Genomic DNA, 25,143 nt, shown 5'->3' with positions numbered 1-25,143 from the left:
TTAAGAACGGACCTCTGGAACGAATTAAGTACTTAACCTGAGGTACCACTGTATATGGGTCAATAGATCACACTGCTTAGGGCTTATCCACACTTCCCTTTTGCCCTGCTCTTTCCAGGCAGAAGTCTGCACTTTAATGCTGTAAGTCTGAGTGCTTTTTGATTTTTTTTGCCCTGAGTTTTCCCTGCAAAAACCTGCTCTTTAAAGTGGAATTGGAGCAAACATCAGTTTGGGTTTTCTGCAGATTAACGTTTGCTTTGATTGAGGTTTAAGAGGAAAGGTAGATGTGGATAGGCCCTGCCTGAACCCAAGGGAAGACAGTTCTCTGATGGGCTCCACTCGCAAGTGAAGTTTTTTGCGTTTTCCATTCACACCCCCTGCTTCACATTTATTACTCTTCCACCTAACTGGAACCCAGGGAGCTCAGGAGGAGCAGCAGGAAGAGTCAGGTAGACAGGCAGAATTGTACCGAAGGAGGCAGCATCCATGTGCCACAGGTAGGCTCTGCTTTAGATCCTTTAGGCTAGGGATGGGGTACCTCAAGCCCTGGGCCAAATGTGGTTTTCTGGGCCTCTCTATCTGACCCCCAAGACACCCTCCCTCCCAGGCCACACCCCTGACACTGCCTGCTTTACACCCTCCTTGTGTGAGTTTGCCTGGCTCAAATGTGCAGTTGCTTCTTACTTGCCTGGACAGAGGGCAGAGGTGGATATGTGGCCCCTGGAGAAGTCCCAGAAGGATATTCAGGCTGAATACAGTTCCCCACCCCTGCTTTGGGCCCTGTCTGTACCACCACCTCCAGTTGCACCAGTTCAGCTGTCATGGCTTCCCCAAACAAATCTGAATGATAGTTTGGCATGGATTCTGCAGGAGAGGGAATGGCCGTTGAACTGCAGCGTCAACCAGTGAAATACGTCCCTCTGAGAAGAGCAGGTGCCCCATATGTCCAAGCAGTGTCTTTCATATTATATAACTTCTGTGGTGTTTGCTTGTGCCTGTAGTGGCCTAGAGGTGCTGCATTCCTATTTGCTAAAGGGGGTGCGTGGACTTGACTACCTGGTGGTGTGCCTGTTTCTGCAGCGCCTCCTCCCTTACGTGGTAATAACTTTGCAAAGCCCTTCAGTTAGCAGACTGCTCAGTTGCAGATTAGAGAGGGTGCTTTCCAAAGACACGCTAGTTTAGTATTACTCACGAGCCAGTAGATCAGATGAAAGCCAGTCAAGTGGAAGAGAGGACCGTACTGAAGCGTTCTGGCTCCCCAGGTAATTGCGATGCTGCAGGCATTCCTTGAGTCAGTTAATAGATTTCCCCAGTTCCTCTGTGCCAGGTGAAAATTTCCTCATTAAGGGGAATTTATTCCATTTCCTTTTATCATTTATTATTGAAAAAGAAGCGTCAGTGGATGGAGTTTCAGAGATGACAGGGTAGAATTTTAAACAAAAAAAGAAAAAAATCCCCACAGCAACAAAAATCAACACTAGAAGCAGCTGAAAACGGAGGGAGGGAATGCACAGGGGGAATAGTTTATATTGTTTATAAACAGGAAAACACGAGAGACTTCATTTTGTTAGGAAGTGAGCGGCACTGCCTAACCATTAAATGATTATGGCAGTGCGTAAAAAGGTTGATTGTCTAGCTGGAAGACAATTTTTCTCCTGCTAGAAAACTTCAAACTGTCATTTTGTGCAGGCAAATATTGGGAGTAGAACTGTATAAAAGACGTTAATCACTGCCTCTTAGAATGTCAGGGCTTTGAATTTAGTTACGGGTTGGAATTAAGTGAATTTAACCTTATGAGGCTTTTTGAAGGGTATTTGTGTGTGTTTATAAAATTTAAGAGAAGGTACTCAGGAGGCCAGAGAATGTGGGGGGGGGGTGAGACCACAGTGAAACTGGAACAGGAAGAATCTCTCTCCCTTCCCTTCCCACTTTGAGCAGTTGGTTGAGTAAGTCGACCCGTCCTGTTGAAGAGCATTGCTTGAGACGGGCCGCAGCTCAGTGCGTGGAGCACACGCTGCAGATACAAATTATTCTAGTCCCTGGCATCTCCAGTGCAAAAGAGAATGTCAAACCAGGCAGGATGGCTATGGGGACAGGGGGGCTGAGTCCATCTGCCTCCCTAGTTCCATGGCAGCTTTACCAGCCTGAGCATTGGTGCAGGACTGTTGGGAAGAACTTTGAGGTGTGCCTGCGGACACGTCTGGGGCATCTGGTCTATAGAAGGCTTGAAAGGCAGCCAGGGTGGTGTGGGCTGTTGCCGACAGACACATATCTGTGTGGCGAGTGTGCGGGAGACTGGGTGCTTGTGGTGGTTCTGGTAGGCATTTTTGTTGGATCAAGGTCCTCTTACGGAATAGGGATGTAGTGTCAGTATCTCAGCTCGCAGTCAGAGGTAACTGGCCTCCCCTGGGCAACCGACTGAGATACTTGTTGACCTTCCCGTCTGCGTCTCCCGGCAGGATTCAGGCAAGGCCATAAATCAGCGATCCTCCTCAGACGTGAGAAGAACACACCATCCTCTCTCCTCCCTGCATTCCCCCAGGGAGGGGAAAATAGACAGACAGGAGTCCTATTTACATGTCTTTATTCCTGTCATTTCAGCAGTACAGAGAAACGTGACTGCACTCTCCAGACTCCAGCAGTAGAGTCACAACTCCGCCCCTGTACTTCCAGTACAGGTCAGATGACACTCTGAGCTAACATCCGGTGCTCAGTACAGAGAATAGACTGCCCCTTTTTCCCAACAGTACAGTTCCAGACAACAACATCCTGTTTTGCATTCCAGCCACCTGCAGCTGGCTTTTGCATTGCTGCTTTTTCCCAACATGTAGGTGGCGCTATGGTCTAAACCACTGAACCTCTTGGGCTTGCCGATTGGAAGGTCGGCAGTTCAAATCTCTGTGACGGGGTGAGCTCCCGTTGCTCTGCCCCAGCTCCTGCTAACTTGGCAGTTCAAAAGCACACCAGTGCAAGTGGATAAATAGGTACCACTGTGGCGGGAAGGTAAACAGTGTTTCCGTGTGCTCTGGTTTCCATCACGGTGTCCCATTGAACCTGAATCGGTTTAGTCCTGCTGGCCATATGACCCAGAAAGCTGTCTGTGGACCAATGTTGGCTCCCTCGGCCTGTAAGCAAGATGAGCGCTGCAACCCCAGAGTCACCTTTGACTGGATTTAACCATCCAGGGGTTCTTTATCATTACCTCTTAAGGAAGTGTTGGACAGTGTGCTTTAAAGAATAGTGAACGTGATATTGAGGTAATTGGTGTGGATACTACAGGAAGCAGGGTATGAAAAGACCACTTGTCTGAGATCCCGGAGAGTCATTGCCTATAGGCAATTCTGAGTGAGAGATGGACAAATGATTTGACTCCGCATAGGGCAGCTTATGCCTCGTTTCCCAATGGCAAAAACAGATGCAATAATACCACCTTGACTGTTATGAAAGACCAGTGTTAGAAACTGAGATACGAAAGCTAGGAGCTAAATGGCACCTTAACACTAGGTGGTGCTGCAACGGAGTGTCTAGGCATGCTTTTTATATACAAAGCTGAAAATGAAGGAACTGCAGCTAAAATCTTATGTTCATTTTTCACATGGTCTAGTCCTCATGTAGACTGCAAAATACAAAGCCATACTTTCCCTGCCCCCCTCCCTAATATTCTTCAGAGGGTCTCTTCTCCAGTCTTCAGAGAGTGGCTGGAAGTGGGGAGGCAGAAAAGGTCCTTCTTTCATTCCAGCAGTAGCAGTTTTAATCCGATATTTTTGGCACAGTATTGTGCCCAGAGCTCAGAAACTGCTCGCATTAATGAAATTCCTTGTTGCAAAATGCGCCTAGAACAATGGGAGTTTCAAACTCTGTGAAAGACATGCCCCAAAGTACATTTGTCATAGACATGTCTGAGATGAGGGTAAGAGCATAGAAGTCAGCTTTCATGGAAACTCTGTGAATGTTGAACTCGGGCATTTTAGGTGGTGCAGGTTAGGACTCCGTTCCAGCCCCTCTCTGGTGGGCACCATTTCCATTATACAAGGCAGTGGTGTTCATGGTGCATTTCAACATCTATTTTTCTAGAAAAATAGCACTGGTTGTATTCAGTGCTCTGCAAGCAAAGCTCCCCTCATGCGATAGTGCTTCCCTCTCTCATCTTCCTGCTGGAGTGCCACCCTCTGGAGCAGGTTTTGAGGGCATGAGTAAGGTTGTAGGGGAGACAAGAAAGTTTTGTTCTGCAAATAAACCACATAAATCATTTATTTATATGTAGTCTGTTTCCTGTTCTTTTAACCAGTTAGTGATCTGTAAGAGATGCAAGACTTTATCCAAAGCTATTCAAAGTCCAGATAAATGATGCCTTGAGGAGTTGGTTTGTTGGTGAAGTTTGCTATTTTTAATGTAGTCATAGTCCAGTTTGGTGACCCCATCCTCTTGCCCATTGACACTCCAAAGAACTCTGAAAGGTTAGTGAGGCAGAGCTTACTTTTCTGGAAGCCATATTGATTCTTTCTCAGCAAGATTTGTCCTTAATAATTTTGCCTTTTGTAATACTTTCTACCAGTTTACCTGGGACAGACATTACGCTCTGTGGCCTACCATTTCCTGGTTTCCACCAGATGGCACATTTTAAAAATTGGCATTATATTGGCCAGTTTCCAACCCCCTGGTAGAAGTTAAATATTTTTGATAGAAGATCAGCAATTTCACATGTGGGATCTTTAAGCACTCCCTGATCAATGCCAGCTGGACTCTTAATCTCTTATCACCGCTGTTTGCCTTAGTTCCTTCCTGAAAATGCCAGCTGAGGCACAGCTGCCTGCGCTCTGTCTTCTGCTGAAAAGACAGGCACTTCTCTGCAATTTCTTTATACTCTTATAGCACACCTTTCACTTCCTTGACATGCAATGATCCAACTGCTTCCCAGCTGGTTTCCTGCTTCTTTAATCATTTTAAGAATCCTGTCCTTTTTTACTTGCCCTGTGCTTCAAGGATAAAGCATAGTATACAGCGGCAAGTATGATTTGTAATCATCAAATAGGAGACTTCTCTTCTTCATTATAGGTGTTTCCTTAACCCTGTAGATACAAGGTGCTTGATGAAGGTTTACCCTGGTCTGGTCTCCTCCTCTGCTGGAAGGCAGACTTCAGACAAAAAAGGTTCCCCATCTCTGCTCTAAACTATATTCAGTTTAATTTTTATTCCTACCTTCTTTCCCTTTGTCTTCTTTTTTGTAGCTACTTACTGTCTAACAAGCAAATTTAATATGTTATTTTAACTGTACACTTCATTTTAGTGTGTGAGAGCACAAGAAAGAGTTGGGCAAATAATCATTCACTTAGAATCCTAGAATCTTACCAAGTGTCATCCACCCCCCCCCTTTCAATGCCGGAATCTCAGCTAAAGCATCCAGGACAGGTGACCCTCCAGCCTCTGCTTAGAAACCTCCACGGAAGGAGAGGCCACTGCTTCTCATGGGATTCTCTTCCACTGCTGAACGACACTTACTGCCAGAAAGCTTTTTCCGCAGGTTTAGTCGGAATCTCCTTTTTTGTAGCTTGAAGTCATTGGTTGGAGTCCTACCCTCCAGAGTAGGAGGAGCGGGGGAAGCATGTTTTCATGTGACAGCCCTTAAGGTATTTGAAGACGGCTGTCATATTTCTTCTCAGTCTTCTCTTTTCCAGGCTCCTTCAAGTGCTCCTCCTAAAGCTTGTTCAGATAACAATATCTGGGGCTGTTTCCAGGGCTGCTGCATGTCAAACGGCAGGAGAAGGGATTTGAATATATCCCCACATATTATTATTTTTTAAAAAACTGCCTCCAGAAAACTAGCATCTCAGGAAAAAGGAGAACCTTGGGGTGCTAATTTTCAGGGGCTGTGGGGCAAGGGAGGTATGGCGGTGGGGGCAGATGTTATAGGCGAAGGGGATCGAGATATGGATATGCTCGTACCCCTTCCAATCTGCGCCCCATCCCGAGGGACGAAGGTAGGGTGAGCAAGGATTACTCACCTCCGTCACTGGTGTTGTGCAACGCCAGGTCTATAGGCAAAAAAACCGCCACCCTGCGAGACTTCTTCACCTCGCACGGGGTTGACCTGGCTTGTGTGACGCAGAAACCGGGCTCCCTGGTTTACCGAGGAGCTTCGGAAAATGAAGCGGGACCTCAGACGGCTAGAGCGAGTATGGCGGGGTGCCCGTGACGGAGCTTCAAGAACATCTTATAGGGCTTTTATGAAAACCTACGAGATGGCAGTGAAGGCTGCTAAGAAGTCCTACTTCTCGGCCTCCATTGCTCTCACCCGGCGCAATTATTTAGTATAATTAGGTCTTTAACGTCCCTTGAAGGACAGCCAAATTTAAACAACAATTCGACACACAGCTGCGAGGCATTTGCGAGCTTTTTTGCGGAGAAGGTCCTGTTGCTCCGCCATGACCTCCCTGCCAATTTGGATACAATAAAGGAACTGGAGGCCCCTCGACTGTCCTCGGGTCCAGTATTGGACCACTTCGACCAGATATCCCCAGCCGATGTGGACAGACTCCTCCGAGCTGGAAAGCCCACCACCTGTCCTCTCGACCTGTGCCTGTCTTGGCTGATTAGAGCGTGTCCAGACGAGGTGCGGGCCCTCCTGGGGGATATCATCAATTTGTCCCTTGGCACTGGGATATTCCCAGGGGAACTGAAGAAGGCAGTGGTGCGCCCGCTCTTAAAGAAAACATCATTAGATCCTTTAGAGCTATCCAATTACCGCCCGGTTTCGAATCTTCCATTCCTGGGTAAGGTGATTGAGAGAGCGGTTGCTGAACAGCTTGGTAGGTTTCTGGATGAAACATCTGCTCTCGATCCATTCCAGTCCGGCTTCCGCGCTGGTCATGGGACCGAGACGGCTCTGGTCGCCCTAACAGATGATCTCCGCAGGCAGCTGGATCGAGGCGGGTCGGGGCTGCTGATTCTTCTAGACCTGTCAGCAGCCTTCGACATGGTCGATCACGAACTCCTGGACCACCGCCTTGCCGACGTGGGGATCCAGGGCACAGTCCTTCAATGGCTGCGCTCGTTTCTCTCTGGTCGGGGACAGAGGGTGGCGCTTGGGGGGGAATTGTCATCGCGCCACTCCTTGGTGTGTGGAGTGCCTCAGGGTGCGATTCTCTCCCCGATGCTTTTTAACATCTTTATGCGCCCCCTCGCCCAGCTTGTCCGGAGTTTTGGGCTGGGTTGCCATCAGTATGCCGATGACACCCAACTCTATCTGTTGATGGATGGCCATCCTGACTCGGCCCTAGATACACTGACCAGATGTCTGGAAGCTGTGGCTGGATGGTTACGTGGGAGCCGGTTGAAGTTAAATCCTTCGAAGACAGAGGCCCTCTGGCTGGGACGGAGTGATATGGGATTGAGGGGGCAACTCCCATCTCTTGCGGGGGTGCAATTAGTGCCAGCATTGTCCGTTAAAAGTTTGGGTGTAATCTTCGATACCTCCCTCTCTATGGAGGCGCAGATTACAGCTATAACAAAGGCGGCATTTTTCCATCTCCGCCAGGCTAAGCAGTTGGCCCCTTATCTCTCTCGCCCTGACCTAGCCACTGTGATCCACGCAACGGTCACCTCCAGACTGGATTATTGTAACTCGCTCTACGTGGGGCTGCCCTTGAGACTGACCCAGAAACTCCAGCGGGTGCAGAATGCCGCGGCGAGACTCCTTATGGGGTCTTCGCTGCGAGATCACATTCATCCGGTACTATACCAGCTGCACTGGCTCCCGGTGGAGTACAGGATCAGGTTTAAGGTGCTGGTTTTAACCTTTAAAGCCCTATACGGCCTAGGACCCTCCTACCTACGGGACTGCCTCTCCTGGTATGTCCCACAGAGAAATTTACGGTCTGCAAATAAAAACATCCTAAAGATCCCAGGCCACAGAGAGGTTAAGTTGGCCTCAACTAGAGCCAGGGCTTTCTCGGCCGCGGCTCCAACCTGGTGGAACGCTCTGTCACAAGAGACTAGGGCCCTGCAGGACCTGACATCCTTCCGCAGGGCATGCAAGACAGAGCTGTTCCACCAGGCCTTTGGTCAGGGCGCAGCCTGACCCCCTCCTCTGGCAATCTGCACAAAATTTTGCTTGATGGTTGCCATTAATTTGATTTTAATTTGATTTAATTAATTTAGAATGAATGTTTTAGAATGTTGGACTATTTTGACTGTTGTTAGCCACCCTGAGCCCAGCTTCGGCTGGGGAGGGCGGGATATAAATAAAAATTATTATTATTATTATTATTATTATTATTATTATTATTATTCTTGAAGATGCTCATTTACTCCAGGCAGGCAGTTCCTTACATTTCAGCTGCAGCCTGAAATGGTACAGCCCCACATTCAACAACCACACTCTCTTCAACTAAACTCCATTTGTAGCAACTGCATCTCCATTCTGTTGCACCTAATATTCCAAGACACTCTCTAAGAAGGGCAAGTAGAGCTTGGCCCTGCTTAGCCTCCCAAGATCAAGGTTAACCAAGACCAACACTGGTTTTATCATAGTATATTCCATAGACTTCCAGTAGCCCTTTGATGCTTTTACAAAGGAACTCCTGGATGCCCAGAGCAAGGAACTCCTAGCCTTCATTTTCCAACCTTCTGACTTGGTTCATTAAAGTCCAGCCATTCCAGATTGCAAAAGGTAGGCCTGAGCATCTCCTGCAGGCACTTTGGCACACCTTTGTTTCATTTGGCAAATTTCCCTATATTGCCATTTTAAAAACGTTCCCTGACATTTTCATTCCCACTCCAGTGTGCAAGGAATATGCTTCTTGGAGGTATTTGGTTGGCCTCTGTGGGATTCTGGGCTGCATGGAACTTTGGCCTGACCAAGAGAGCTTTTCTTCTCCTTGTAGCATAATAAATTCAAAGGTCCTCTTTCAGAAAACAGTGTTTTGTCAAATTCTCTTTCCAGAGCCAGTGCTTGCTTACACATAAAGATATTGATGCATTAGGCAAGCTAACCAATAATGCTCTTAACCATGAGATCCAAAAGCAGTTTGTGTTTGTGCAGAGGGGTGGGGGCTTGTTGTGGTTTCACGAAAGCTGAGCTGCCAATAAACTGAACAGAGGCAGAAGGTTTATCAGAGTGATGGGTAGAGGCCATAGAAGAAATAGGTATGTGTGGTGTGTGGTTTGCACAGGAGAAACAGGAACTGAGGAGATGAAAAATGCATAAGGGGAGCTGGAGGAAAGCACTTAGTTCAGCTGAAGGCCAAAGATGGCAAAGCAGCAAGCTGATGAGAAGAGAGACCAAAATTTAGATTGACAAGGCAAAAAATAATAATAATAGGAACCCTTCCAAGTATTTGCACCTGTTGCTTGCATTTGGAAGTAACTATAGAGAGTAACAGCTTCTAGTCATTGGTCCACCAGGTTGCAACCTGAGGCTGTGTTCAGTGTTAAGCACTTCTAATACATTTCACAAGTATGTATCTAATGTATTTCACAAGTTAGCACTGAACTCGTTCATATCCATCTTTCACATCCAAGCCCTTAGCTTACTGACAGTGACACACTGACTCTTGTGGGTTTATACAGCCAGCCGCACAGCTGTGCATGGTTTGTGTTGGGAAATTTAAAGTGGCAGTGGGCTAACTGGAGGTTGAAACTTTCATAGGCACCAAGACGATGGGGGCTTTGCCTGGCACAATATGCTTCTTCAGCAAAATACTTGTGTGGTTCACACACAGGCCCACTTCATACATAACCTGATGGGGCCGGCATGTAGTGTGTCACATGACCACACAGAGCTTGCGCATGTCATCAGGAGCTGTATGGGAGCAGCTGCAGGTGTTTGGCAACCATGCCCAAATGGGTGGTGTCTGAAGGTGGACACAGCCATGCAGTGAAGGTTGCTGCAGAGAGAACCTCCTTCCATGTGTCTGGAAGATGATGCGTGTTGGGGATGAGGGGGAGAAATATGGAAAATACTAGGATAATGGATAAGTTTTGCTAGTATTGGAATAGATTCAACCATCGCAGAGGACATAGCTGGGTCAAAGTCATGCATAGTTAAAGATGTCAGGGGTGTTTTGAAGCTGCTAGGTAAATATAGTGTTTGTACTCTTGCTTTATGTATATATGAATTGGATTTTTGTATGTTGTGATGTTTTATGAATGTTTTTCTTTATTATTTTACAAAGTTTGTTTATATTGTTAATAAATAATAAGAAAATGTTTCAGGAGGGTAACATGAGTGGTAATTATAATCTCTGTGTACTCCCTGTGGAGAGTATAACATTGCAATCTAATGACTCTCTGTGACAATTAAGTGTTTGTGGCAAGTAGCTGGGGAGTTTTGATGGGTCTGTTGGCAAGGCTGAATGTCAGATTTGACCTCAAAAGACAAATGTTTGCGATTTTGGTGCCAGGTAAGTCCATTATTACCAGCCACTTATTTTTATTTTTATTTTGGATTCCACACTTTCATGGAGTACTTTAAATTCACAATAGTTTATGGGGAGCCAGAGTTGTATTACTAAGAGGTCCTTGCCTCCTGCTACCCCAGGGGATTTATAGGTAAATGTGGGGTTTGAAATTTGGGTTCCTACACTTAACATTCAAACTGTGTACTAGCACTGAGTACTTTCGTCCCTCTCCAATCTGCCCCCTCTTTAAATGCAGACAACACTCAAGAACATGAAATATGTGGTATTCGTAACAATTCTTTTTGTGTTCATCCTAGTGAATCGATTCCAGAGGAGAGCCTGAGGAGAGCGAAGCAGATCGGCTTCTCAGATAAGCAGATTGGGAAATGTCTTGGAGTGACTGAAGCGCAGAGCAGGGACCTGAGACTCAGGAAGAACGTCACACCTTGGGTGAAACAGGTATAACTTGCGAATCGAGAGTTCAGTCTGTCTCTGGGTTTGTGTCAGTTTCATAGGTGGTCATTTATAAGTCCATTTCACCATGTTGCTGCATACAGGTGATTTCTTTAAAAGGTTCATGTGGAAATTTGTATTTAAACACACATTCTGTATGCTTTTCTAAATGTGTTTTAGCACTTTAAAATTTATCTTTGGATTATCATTTATTTTTAGCTGCGTCACAAACTTTTGAAAAGCATAGGATCCCCAGCATAGCTGTATTCCAATGGCATGTTAATCTGGGAGGGGCAAAAGAGCTCCGTTTGCATCAAAATTCACAGAAATCAAATTCCTCAAGCATCCCTAGTATAATTACTGACACAGCTGTTTCATAATCATGGATGCATCCCTAGTATAATTACACACACATCTGCTTCATCATTGTGGAAATTAATCTTTTGAGATAGGGAGGCAACATTGTTTCCATTCTACAGATGAGAAACTGAGATCCTGACTATACAAACTGCTCATCACTTGGAAAAGTAGTCCCATGTTAGCTGTGACTGTGGAGAATCCTGATGACTTCCTTGGAGACAAGCAAGGAAAATTTGAGGCTATAGAATCAATGGTTACCTTTTCCACTAGTCGTTTATGCTTACCATAGTTCTCTCTCATGTGTTCATTTTGTCTGAGGGTTTGGAGAAGCAGTCGGCAGGCATTGGTGGAAGGTGCCCTGAGGCTCCAGCGCCTCCATGTCTTTGCCTATTAACACAGCTATTTTATTTCTTGCCTGTCTATGGCGGCACCTGCAGAATTCATAACAGAGCAGGGAGGTGGACTGGGTCTAGCTAGCTGTCCAGATCTTTTCTTCTCCTCACCCCACAGGCCACCTCTGACTGGTGGACCCTTTCAGCACTGGTCAGTTGATATGTGCTGAGGGGGAGCCCTTCTTGCTGAGGAACATTAGGCAGTGCCTTTGTTCCTTTGCAGCCATATCTTCACCTGTCCCACATCTGACATCAGGTGTGAGGCAGGTGGGCGTGGTTTGGGGGAATTAGGTCTCTTGGGTGGAAGTTTAAGCTTACATCAGGCATGGCCAAACTTGGCCCTCCAGATGTTTTGGAACTACAGTTCCCATCATCCCTGACCACTGATCCTCTTAGCTAGGGATGATGGGAGTTGTAGTCCCAAAACATCTGGAGGGCCAGGTTTGGGCATGCCTGGCTTACATCCTTCCTATGAGGTAGATATGAACAAGGGGCAGTGGTTTTCCTGAGACCACAAGAGAAATTCCTTGGTCTTAATTCATAGCACCACAGCATCATAGAATTGCAGAGTTGGAAGGGACCCTGAGGGTCACCTAATATGCAGTCCCCTGCAATGCGAGAATCAGAACTAAAGAATCTTTGGCAGATGACCAGCTGGGATCTAAACCACAATGTAAGTGCCTAGCGATGCCTGCCTATGAATGTTGAGGCTGCAGGTTTCTTCTGTGTCTTTGTCCACTTTGGCTCTGACTGGGAGTTTTTGAAGCTGACCCTGCCGCAGCAGAAAAGTTTCACACACACCCCATTCCCCAGTTAGCTGGAGGGCAGCTTTGCACTTTGAGCACTTTGAGGAAACAGTGGGCTCTCTTTGTTTAGCGGCCAGGGATGCAGTGGTATTTCTTTGGCATAGGCAAGGCAACACTTGAGCCCCGGGGAAGTCGCTTCAGTGCTGCTAAATAGTGCAGGAGGCAGCAGTTACGAGCTACCAGTCTCTGCAGCCACAGCAGCCGCAGAAGTTTGACTTCACCAAGAGAAATGCTTTAAGTTTCTTAGATGTAACTTTCTCATTTTATTCCTCCCAAATTGTTAAGAGTTAATGCTAGTGTAACATACATAGCAGAAACTCATTGCTGTATTTCCACCCTCATCCACACTCAACATCCTAGGGAAGTTGTGCGAGTGAGCCTTCCTTCTCCAACTTGCATTGGATTAAACCACCTGCCTTTGCTTTGGTTTCAAGCAGGAAAATATAGAAGGTTGGAAACAGTTGGTGTTGACCCTTTGTGCTGTGTGACCGTGAAACGTGTGGCTCCTTTTGTCTCCCTGCAATAAATTTTTATAGGATAATACTTTATTTTAAGTGTCCCATCATTGCAAGTTCATTTGGTATTCATTGTGATAGCGCTGAGCATAATACGTTCATCTGGTATTCATGGCAATGTCACAATTGCTTCCATAGGTGTTCCATAGTCATTTTCACATTTTGGTGTTCGATTAAGGGAAATTGATATGAACGTTCTGCCAGCTGTCTCCCACCTTCACCCCCGATTCATTTAAAAAGATCATTGAATTACTTGAAGAGCCCTTTGCACCCTAAATCGCTGTTGTCCAAGTTTATATCCCCTTTCTCCTGGCTTTCTTAATGCATTCTGAACTAGTTTAGGCAGGTGTGTCAATTTTGTGCTGCTTTGCCTTGGCAGAATGCATGACTGCCACCTGTCCTTTAGTTGAATGACCAGTGGAAATCTATCCTTCATAAAGTGATTCTGCTTGTGACAGAAAAGGGTTCACTCTTCTTAGACACAGGCTTCCCATGCTGCTGATATGAGGGACTGCCTCTCTGCCTCCCTTAAATGAAAAGGTAAAGGTACCCCTGCCCTTACGGGCCAGTCGTGTCTGACTCTAGGGTTGTGCGCCCATCTCACTTAAGAGGCCGGGAGCCAGCGCTGTCCGGAGACACTTCCGGATCACGTGGCCCGCCTGACAAGCTGCATCTGGCGAGCCACACCAGCGCAGCACACTGAAATGTACTCAGAGTCGCAAAGTGATTTCATGCTCTTTATTCAGCTCATAGTGGTGAGGAGGAATGAATGAAAGTCCCCTCACAGTATCTGCTTTATATACATTATTTACACAATGGGCTGCACATGATTGGCTTATTCCGGAATTCTACTGTAAGCCAATCAGGTTGTGGATTCACTTCTATCTGGAGCAGGATTGGGTGGTTCCTGCCAACCAATCATACTGCTGCATTGTTCTGGGACCAATCAGACTGCTGCATTCTGTTTTTTTTTTTATAAAATTTTTATTGGGTTTTCACATTTTATATAGACAAAGACAAAAACACGAAAAACATAAAAACAAACAAACAGAAAAATAAAACAACAAACATATATAGTTTCCAAAACAAACTTATTTTCTAACCCTGGTCATTGACTTCCCCCCACCCCCTCCCTTGCATCCCTATTCCCAAATTTGTATCAGCAAATTGACATTTCCTTATCCATCTTAATATTAGTCCTTTATATATATAAAAAAAGCAAAATTAAATTTATTCTAAGTTGGACCTCAGTTCCCTTCCAACGATTTCCCATTTTGTCTTAAATAATAATCTTGTTAGCTAAATCCCATGGTCTTAAGTGTTGTTGAAACTAGATTCTTCCCTCCCTCCCTTCCCCGGTTTGTGTCCCTTCCAAAAACATGTCCAAAATAGTAATTATTAGCCCGGATTCCTTACGTCCGAGGCTCTCAAATCTCTTTCAGTCCCTCTCCGCCGGCCTAGTTGGCAATCCTTTATGTCGGTCTTCACGTCTCGAAAGAGTTCTTTCACAGTCAGTCCAAAATCTCTTCCCATATTTGCAAGCAACTGCTGAGGAATTTCCACAAGGCATGAATTTTGAACATAATCAAAGTCAGAGTCTATGTGGAGGCCCCAATTATATTTCTTTATTTTAAATTCCTTGATTTCATAGATTCCCAGGGCCTCCACTTTCATCTTCTGGATCTTTCGTAGATTTGTAGTAGGTTCAGTCCAATAGTCTCCTTGTTTATATTCCACAGATGTCAACTTCTGGACAATATTTTCCCATTTCAGTTCTTCTCTTTCTTGTTTTGTCTTCTCCTCTTCTTTGGTTATCATTTCCGGCTCAGCTGTGGATTCTTTCTCAGCCAGGTTCTCATTACATTGAACAGAACTACTTGTTTCAGGATTCAAGGTCATCAATTGTTCACTCATAGCCGTAGTCTGCTCTTGTAAGATTCCAACCAAATAAAACATCCTTTCGATTTCTCCCAGTATCTTTCCATCCACAGCCATTGTAATTCCACAGAATTCCCTCTAGAGGGAATCTGGTTACTTAGTATTCTTTTCCCCAACAGTCCTCTGTCTTGTTATTGTTTCTTTATTTCCAACAATTTTAGATCAATTGTAACTCTTTTTAATCCAGAGGTAACTTAGGTAGCAATTTTCCACTATTAACAGTCCGTTTGACAGCTTTGACAGCTGTCAAACTCTGCACTTCTTAAACCAGCTCCAAAGCAGGACGCTCCCGGGCCCGGGAGGGGGGGTTGTTTACAACAGAACATAAAACATCCAACACTCCTCTCTCCTGCTCAAAATTTCCAAATCTTGGAAGTTACTGTCTTTTTTTAAAAACTCACCCTTTACAGGGTAGGCACTCCAGCTTAGTTCTTTTTTCGTTGCTCTAGATCTTCTGCAAGGTAGGGGGTGCGGACTTCCTTTTAGCACATCCCCCGATCGTCTCAAATTCAGTGGATAAATTTCTTAAAAACCAAGTCCAAATTACTCACGGGTTGTTTTTTTCAGCCGAATTTCAAGGAAGGAAGTCAGCGCTCTCCGGTCATGGCTCGCGGCTTCGCTCAGCAGAGGTAGCGATGGACTCTCAGTGCCGCGCCACCCCCCGTATCCCCTCCGCAGCCTTTAAAAAGGCTCTTCGCGAATCAGGGGGGGCGTTTAAGGCACCCGCCGAGTCTTCAGTCCGCAGGCATTCCGCGCCTGCGGTTTTAAGGGTCCCCGTGTCGCCGGCACGGCAAAGACCCGTCCCCTGCTGAGCCGATTCCCTCCGGAGCTCGGAGGGAATCCGCCATTCCCAGATCGCGTCAACCCCGGAAGTCCCAATCAGACTGCTGCATTCTGAATCCTATTGTTCAAGTCTAATCAGACTGCTGCAATTTGGATCCTATTGTTCTAGGACCAATCAGACTGCTTCAGTTTGGATCCTATTCAACTCAGTACATAACACACACGGAAACGCCGTTTACCTTCTCGCTATAAAGCGGTACCTATTTATCTACTTGCACTTAGGGGTGCTTTCAAACTGCTAGGTGGGCAGGAGCTGGGACTGAAAGACCGGAGCTCACCCCGCCGCGGGGATTCGAACCGCTGACCATACGATCGGCAAGTCCTAGGCACTGAGGTTTTACCCACAGCACCACCCGCGTCCCCTCTCTGCCTCCCTTGGTACAGTGTTTTTACAAGGACCTGCAATTATGCTTTGCCCTCTCTAGAGTAGGTAAGAAGGGGTTTGCTTGGTCAGATATTGCCTACAGTGTGGGGCTAACAGCCCAAACTAATTCAGGGAGCAACAGCTGCAAGCCATGGAACTGCAGAGTAAATATGGATAGAATGAGACTGCATGTGGCCCAAAGACTCACCGGCATTTGGAAGCTGCATAATGGTTATTTTAGGCAGTACTTAGGTGCTTCCAAGGACCTGGCTACGCCCAGGTGGATTTTTGACTTTGGACATCAGACCTCCATGTTGTATTACAAACAGCTTTTGAAAGTCCCCATAGTTTTTAAAGCAAATTTCTATGTGAAATGTGTGGTTACTGTTTGAGAACTACAAGCAAAAAGATTTCCTGGCTCTGCGAAACTAGTTGTGTGAGATCCTGCCCCTGTGAATACCACTGCCCGCAGTGAACTAAATAACCAACAATCCCAGTGATGATGACAAGTAGTTAGTTGCAAAATGCAATATAGCAGCTTTAAAAACTAACACATGGAAGCTACAATCAAGTGTTGCAGTATGGTTGTGCTCCTGTCCAGGGGTCCAGCCTGTCAGACGTGCCCTCTTCATGAGGTCCATGCTTCTGTTTCTGCCTCCCCAACGGTCATTCAACTTTTTGTGCCAGATGAGCATGCTTGGTCTCCTTTGGGCTATTTCCCCTCCTTTGGGTTCCGCTCCTTAGGATATTTTATTCTTTAGCTATCTTTGGGGTCCCTGGAGGTTGCTTGTGTGTGGATGGTGTCATTTTGGTGACATAAGGGTTGGCAGTTGGAAAATACATTCCATATCCCTAAAGGGTAAAGGGGCCCCCAACCTTGGGACAGGCCCCAGGGGGGGGTTCCTGTCGTGGCTGACTCTGGGGTTGCGGTGCTCATCTTGCTTTACTGGCCAAGGGAGCCGACGTACAGCTTCCGGGTCATGTGGCCAGCAGGACTAAGCCGGTTCTGGCGAACCGGCGAACCAGATCCCTCCATATGGGATTAAAAAGTAAGATGAATAATGCTCAATGGCTGATTGCTGGTGTATTGTCTATATAAGTACTTGAGCAGGGAGGAGAGAGAAAGCAGTGAGCCTGGAGACTCACTGAGTGGAAAGCAAGAAAAAGTGAAGCATGAAATCCTGGCCTGGAAAATAGTTTTGTGTTCACATTTACCATTTCTTCCCTTCCTCTGCAGATTGACACCCTGGCAGCAGAATACCCTGCTGTAACTAATTACCTCTATGTCACATATAATGGTCAGGTAAGTGCTATTGTTTACTTCTGTATAGCTGCAGAGTATTATGATGTATTTTCTCCCATTACTATCTATTGACCTTGCAACTCAAATTCACTCACTCCAGGGATAGCTCAGGGAAGGGTTAGAACAGCTGGCAGAGGCATAATCCCATTGGAGTACTGGTGGAAATGTTTGCCTACTATTGTTATTGAGAAAGTAAAAGTGTAGCTGGGAGCGTTATAGTCCTTTTGAGCAGACATTGCAGGGATACAAGCCATGAAAAATCTTGCCCACAGAGCCACAGTTTTGTTCTTTAAGTTCCGACATCTATAAACAACAAACAGGAAGCCTTTGCTCTTTGCTCTGGACTACCAATGAGAAAGCAATCGATGCAAGTTTTGCTTGTGAGATGGGAGCTTCCTCCTCCCCCCACTTCTTGCAAAGTTGAACCTCTCTCTACCAAATTCAATTTACGTGGTGCAATGCGTTTTGAGCACAGTGGGTAGCCCTGTCCCATCCCATTTCACACCACTTACTGACAATGAATTGCATAATGAAAATGCTAACTCCCTGGCAATTTGTAAAAATGAATGCGAAGTAGGTGATTACTTGGAGCAGCTTTATGAGCATTGGGGCAATGCATTAGAAATAGCTTTTGGGATGTGAGTTACAAGAAAGAAAGAGAGGTTTGGTTTGGACGGAGGGTGAGGCTGACCTCTGAAGCATAAGGCACAAACCAAAAGGGCCAGAGAGCCAGTACAGTAATGCCAAATCAGTTTGGTGCATATCTTTGCAAGAGTTGAAGATCAGAACACAAACTGTTAGGAATCAAAGTCACTTAGTACATAGTGAAAGCAGTAGGAAGAATGAGGACAATGCTTAGCTGAGGCAGTTGGGAAAGTAGCTGGGTAGATTCCCAGACAGGCGTAGCAATACAACTCTTATACACAAAACTCCTAAAGCCTATTAGCCTGAGTTGAGGCCAGGCAAAATGACCATGTTACATAACCTTTAATAATGGACATTTTCCTAGGCTAGCATAATGTGAATAACAGATGAGCTATCAAAGGCCCAAAGAGTCATCTGCAGTGCCAGCAGAAGGACCTGGGTTCACAGACCCCAACATCTACTCTCTTGTAAAGAAGCTGGTAAAATGCGGTCTTGACTATGCTACCACTCAGTGGATTTGTAACTGGCTGACTGACCGAACCCAAAGGGTGCTCATCAATGGTTCCTCTTCATCCTGGAGAAGAGTGACTAGTGGGGTGCCACAGGGTTCTGTCTTGGGCCCGGTCTTATTCAACATCTTTATCAATGACTTGGATGATGGACTCAAGGGCATCCTGATCAAATTTGCAGATGACACCAAACTGGGAGGGGTGGCTAACACCCCAGAGGACAGGATCACACTTCAAAACGACCTTGACAGATTAGAGAACTGGGCAAAAACAAACAAGATGAATTTTAACAGGGAGAAATGTAAAGTATTGCACTTGGGCAAAAAAAATGAGAGGCACCAATACAAGATGGGTGACACCTGGCTTGAGAGCAGTACATGTGAAAAGGATCTAGGAGTCTTGGTTAGAATCATAGAATCATAGAATCATAGAGTTGGAAGAGACCACAAGGGCCATCGAGTCCAACCCCCTGCCAAGCAGGAAACACCATCAGAGCACTCCTGACATATGGTTGTCAAGCCTCTGCTTAAAGACCTCTAAAGAAGGAGACTCCACCACACTCCTTGGCAGCAAATTCCACTGTCGAACAGCTCTTACTGTCAGGAAGTTCTTCCTAATGTTTAGGTGGAATCTTCTTTCTTGTAGTTTGGATCCATTGCTCCGTGTCCGCTTCTCTGGAGCAGCAGAAAACAACCTTTCTCCCTCCTCTATGTGACATCCTTTTATATATTTGAACATGGCTATCATATCACCCCTTAACCTCCTCTTCTGCAGGCTAAACATGCCCAGCTCCCTTAGCCGTTCCTCATAAGGCATCGTTTCCAGGCCTTTGACCATTTTGGTTGCCCTCCTCTGGACACGTTCCAGTTTGTCAGTGTCCCTCTTGAATTGTGGTGCCCAGAACTGGACACAGTACTCCAGGTGTGGTCTGACCAGAGCAGAATACAGTGGCACTATTACTTCCCTTGATCTAGATGCTATACTCCTATTGATGCAGCCCAGAATTGCATTGGCTTTTTTAGCTGCCGCGTCACACTGTTGGCTCATGTCAAGTTTGTGGTCAACCAAGACTCCTAGATCCACAATGTAGCATTCATTATGGCTACAATATTCCACAAACATAGAGGAGGGAGAAAGGTTGTTTTCTGCTGCTCCAGAGAAGCGGACACGGAGCAATGGATCCAAACTACAAGAAAGAAGATTCCACCTAAACATTAGGAAGAACTTCCTGACAGTAAGAGCTGTTCGACAGTGGAATTTGCTGCCAAGGAGTGTGGTGGAGTCTCCTACTTTGGAGGTCTTTAAGCAGGGGCTTGACAACCATACGTCAGGAGTGCTCCAATGGTGTTTCCTGCTTGGCAGGGGGTTGGACTCGATGGCCCTTGTGGTCTCTTCCAACTCTATGATTCTATCTCTAGTTAAAAAGGTTTGTGGGGGAAGCAGGTGATTGGAAAGGGCTTGATTGTCAGAGTGGACTGTGCTGAGACTGTGAGATAATTTAGTTTGACACATAATGTGGCAGCTTCAGATGCTCCTTCCTAGACAGAAGCATTACTCAACTATTGATACAAATAATCAAATCAAGCTATCTGTTTAGTCCTTCTGTAGTCGGCCTTTTCAACTTGTTATATGACTTGGCTGTTGGTTATAGATCGATAGATCGATAGAAGTGAGCCTGGCTGGAGCAAAAATGCTTGGAGGGAGGTGGGGCTGCAGGGAGTAAACAGAGACAAGTGATGGTGTCTGCACCCTTCATCTATGCAGCCCTTTTGCTCTTTAAATCAGACCTCCATCCTCCACTTTCTATGAAACAGTGGCCCTGAGTCAATTGAGCCACTCTTCATAAATGGGCCTCTTTAGGCATAGCTCTTGTTTTGGACTCTAAACTCAGTAGCATAATGGATAAGGGCACTGTGACCTCACTGGTGTGAGTCTGTACCTTCAATGGTGTCCTTTAATTAAAAGCATTCATTATGGCTACAATATTCTGTAAGCCAACATTAATCGTTGGTAAGATTAGAAGGCTACTTTAAATTGGTGTATTCCTTCCTGTATTATGTGATTATTCGTGCCACTACCTTCCAGCAAGACACAGAATGCATCTCACAGGAGTGTATCAGAATCATTAAATTGAGAGAAACCACTCTCTAAAATGTATAGACGACTCCTGTACTGGGAAGTCAAAGAGGAGGAATTTAAATCGGAAATGGTCCAATGGGCCAGAGACTTTGGCTATAATATTCCAATGGAAGTCTGGGGAAAACTATGGAGGGAAGACTTGAAGTGTACTGCATGTTATACCCTGAAAGAGAACTTCATGAAAATGCTTTAACAGTGGTATTTAACACCATCAAAATTGGCAAAAAATTGAACCAGGCATTTGCTGGAGATGTAGAGAGGCAGAGGGTACGATGATTTACATGTGAATTGTAAGAAAATAAGGGAATTTTGGGATATAATATACAATGAGCTCAAAAAGAGGTTTAAAATCTCCTTTGCAAAAACCCCCAAAGCCTTTCTGCTGGGTATAATAGGTATAGACATGCCAAAAAAATGTGAGGAAGATCTTCTTGTACACAACAGTGGCAGCAAGAATCTTAATAGCCAAAAAATGGAAAGGAGATTCCACCCTGACCAAAGTGCACTGGCAGACGAAATTATTAGAATACTGTACACAGAATTAGCAAGGATGACAGGAAAAATTAGAGATAATACAAAACAAACGTTCACTAGAGAGTGGGACATTTACAGAAAATATCTTAAAGAGCATTGCAAAATTGTGAATTCTCTGGCAGGCTTAGAATGACCCCTTTATTAACCCAGAAAACTTTCTGAAAATAAGAATTTGGGAGAAGTCTGGAGTGATAATTAAAAGTGCGCTACTGAAAAGAAACCTGGGACTCTGGATGGGGTGAATAGAAGTCATAATAGAAGTTGTGTTGTAAGAAATTTATTTTTTGTAATTTGTAATACCCTTGGGGTTTTTTCTTTATTGACTGGTTTTTTCTTTTTTTATAATCAATAAAGCAATTATTAAAAAAGAATATTTAAATTGGTCCTACAATTAAGGTAAATCTGAGTTTCCAAAAATCTGTTTAATTCAGTGGCATTCAAGTAAACTAAATGAGGTCAAAGTTAAGTCCCAGTAATAAAAATTTAAAAATAAAGAACTGCGAGGCATAAATGGTTTCTTCTCATGGGCGCAGTGGATGTTTTTGAGAACAATACTGGATGACTTTGCGTACTGTGTTCTATTTTAGGAGCATGATGTAAAATTTGATGACCATGGAACGATGGTGCTGGGTTGTGGACCATATCACATAGGTAAATCTTGTTTTTAGTATCTCTGCCTTTCCAGACTAGAAGACCGTGTAAAAGTGTGTTAGGTGTGTTAGGCACCCTCTTCTGCAATAAAGTTTCACATTGTCCTAGAATTCCACATGCAAAATTTACGTTGTGTCGTTGCTAGAACATTGCATTTTGTCCATGTAGAACCAAAGACATTTCTATTTTTGCCAAAGATTTTAGACTAGTTCTAAAAATACAAATTAAAAAAGTGCTGGTGTAGATGTAAGCACAATTAAGAGATGGTGAATGAGATTCTCCCTTCCGCTTTGGAATACAGGCCCCCAGTCAGACCCATGAACTGCTGAACTAGATCCAGGAAGGTGCTATTTAGTACAAGGATGGCAAAGGGGCCTGGAGACCTGGAGTCCTGTGGAGAAGGGGTGAAAGAGTTGGGTGTGTTTCATCTGGGGAAGAGAGAATTAATCTGAAGGGTTGTCATGGAGTTGAGGGAGCAGACTTGTGTTCTCCTGCTCCAGAGGTCTGGGCCAGTGGCTTCAAATGACAAGAAAAGGATTCAAAAACAGTAGTGAAAACTTGGTACAGATGGTACAGACAATAGTTCCTCCCTCAGAAGGTGATAGAACTGTCCTTCATTAGAGGTTTGGTAAGCAGAGATTGGATGGCACCTCCCAGAAGTACCTTAGCAGTGGATATCCTGCTTTGCCAGTTGGTTGGACTAGCTGGCATTGGAGGCTTCTTCCAACTCTATGATTCTGTGAACTCAGTCGTTCACAGGTATTGCTGATGTTTGCACAGGTTTTGAGTTACTGGGAGGCTTACACGGAGGCAGTTGGAATCTTTGCTCTGCCCTTCAGATGCCCTCCTGATGTTTTAAAACCTGCCTGCACCATGACCTCCTTTCAAAACTTCACCTGGTTTTGCTCTTTCATTGGCAGGGAGCAGTGTGGAGTTCGACTGGTGTGCCGTTTCTTGCATCCGCACATTGCGACAGCTCTGTAAGAAAACTGTTGTCGTGAACTGCAACCCAGAGACAGTGAGCACGGATTTTGATGAGTGTGACAGGCTCTACTTCGATGAGCTGTCCCTGGAGAGAATCTTGGACATCTACCAACAGGAGGTATTTTATTTATTTTTTAATCCAAAATCCAAACAGCCTCAAAATAAGAATCAAGGCCAAGGTTTCCTAAACCATGCCAAACAGTTTGCAAAGTCAGTCTCATTGTCCCCTTGGGCTGGGCACTACTTTTTTTTTTTTTTAAAAAAAAAGACCCTGGCATTATATTTTGCATGGCATTGCAGTTCCTAACCAACTGCTCCATAATGACTGCCAAATAAATAGAGAATTATTTTCCAAAGATGACATATTGCACAGTATTTACAAGCTGATTTAATTTATTTCACAGTTATTTATGGATCAAATTGTCCTGCCCTTGCTGAGCTTAGTTTTAACCTGTGATTGTGAAAGCAATTACACACATGCTTAATTTTATGCATGAGGACAATGCCATTGAAGCTAACATGATTTTTCAAATGCCAAACATAGCTTTCAAAAAGTTGCTCTGATAGATGTGCAGCAGTTTTTGAAGGTCTCTGTGCTGCCTCAGCCTGCTCATCATCTTGGACACCTCCCAACAGGAGGTAAAAAACCCAAATAGTCTCAGGGAATATAAACCAAGGTTTCCTAAACCTTCCATTTTGCAAAGTCAGTCTCATTGTCACCTTTGGCTCTGCAAAGTGCTTAAGCAGAATACTTAAAAATGTATTTTCTTTGCAACTCTGTTCCTAAAATGCTTGAATTCTTGACCCTGTCTCCTACTAGGGCAGCATGAGCTGCAATCCAATTAATACCACCTGTCAAGTACCTTTCTCCTCTCTCTCTCTCTCTCTCTCTTTTATGGGGGGGAGATTCAAAGATGCCAGGTGAAAAGCCTCCAGGCTTGAGACATGAGAACACTCCTTTTGTGAGGAACAAGGCCAAGTGCCCTTTCGAGGTCAGAGCACCAGCTCACCCATTAGCAGTCAGGGTTCACAATGTGACTCCTTTGGAATTCTGTTTTTAAAACTGGCCCACCGGACTTAGCCCAGACAAAAGTGGTGCTAGTGGTGTTGGACTAGAGGAGGGAGGGAGCGTTCTTTCATATTGTCCTGGAGCTTACTGGGAGGAGAGAATGGTTAACTGGGGCTTTGGCAGCCAGAGCTGCAACAATCCTTGGGACTGTTTTACCACACAGGGTGCTGCTCTGGACAACACCCCTTTTTTACAGAGAGTTGTTTTGGGGGTATCAAAGTGGGAAGCTTAAAATTCCATGTATGAGAAAGTAAAACAATAATAGAATTATGGAAGCAACCCTGAGGGTCATCTAGTCCAACCCCCTGCAATGCAGGGATCTCAACTAAAACTTCCCTGACAGGTGACCATCCAACCTCTGCTTAAAAACCTCCAAGGAAGAAGAGTCCACCACCTCCCAAAGGATTCCGTTCCCCTGTCAAACAGCTCTAACCATCAGAAAGTACTTCTCTTCTTGTAACTTGAAGCTATCGGAGCAGGAGAAGAACAAAGAAACAGTCGGGTCACTCAGAGGAGAAGATGGGGAAATGCAAACAGGGGACACAGAAAGGGCTGAACTCCTCAATGCCTTCTTTGCCTCAGTCTTCTCTGATAAAGAAAACAATGCCCGACCTGAAGAATTTGGAGCAAATGATTCAGCAGAGGAAACACAGCCCAGAATAACTAAGGAGATAGTACAAGAATACTTGGCTAGTTTAGATGTATTCAAGTCTCCAGGGCCAGATGAACTGCATCCAAGAGTATTAAAAGAACTGGCAGATGTGATCTCAGAACCACTGGCAGTCATCTTTGTGAATTCCTGGAGAACAGGCGAAGTCCCGGCAGACTGGAGGAGGGCAAATGTTGTCCCTATTTTCAAAAAGGGGAAAAGAGAGGACCCAAATAATTACTGCCCAGTCAGTCTGACATCAATACCAGGGAAGATTCTGGAGCAGATCATTAAGTAAACAGTCTGTGAGCACCTAGAAAGGAATGCTGTGATCACCAATAGTCAGCATGGATTTCTGAAAAATAAGTCATGTCAGACTAACCTGATCTCGTTTTTTGACAGAATTACAAGCCTGGTAGATGAAGGGAATGCAGTGGATGTAGCCTACCTTGATTTCAGCAAGGCATTTGACAAGGTGCCCCATGATATTCTTGTAAAGAAGCTGTTAAAAAGCGGTCTTGACTATGCTACCACTCAGTGGATTTGTAACTGGCTGACTGACCGAACCCAAAGGGTGCTCATCAATGGTTCC

At 45.1% G+C, this 25,143-nt stretch overlaps 1 protein-coding gene across 2 annotated transcripts in view; it reads left to right on the top strand.

Annotated features, from left to right (window-relative positions):
* Positions 1-25,143, top strand: part of CPS1 (carbamoyl-phosphate synthase 1) — a 159,965-nt gene that overhangs the window by 99,048 nt on the left and 35,774 nt on the right. For both annotated transcript variants that reach the window (XM_082228040.1, XM_082228039.1), the window contains 4 exons: positions 10,715-10,856; positions 17,306-17,371; positions 21,786-21,849; positions 22,770-22,951. In XM_082228040.1, the coding sequence (XP_082084166.1) occupies positions 10,715-10,856; positions 17,306-17,371; positions 21,786-21,849; positions 22,770-22,951 (454 nt within the window). The remainder of the gene's footprint in view (positions 1-10,714; positions 10,857-17,305; positions 17,372-21,785; positions 21,850-22,769; positions 22,952-25,143) is intronic.

Source organism: Podarcis vaucheri (genome assembly GCF_965113315.1).
Source record: "Podarcis vaucheri genome assembly, chromosome: 1".
Taxonomy (NCBI): domain Eukaryota; kingdom Metazoa; phylum Chordata; class Lepidosauria; order Squamata; family Lacertidae; genus Podarcis; species Podarcis vaucheri.
This window is presented reverse-complemented; position numbering and strand designations above follow the sequence as displayed.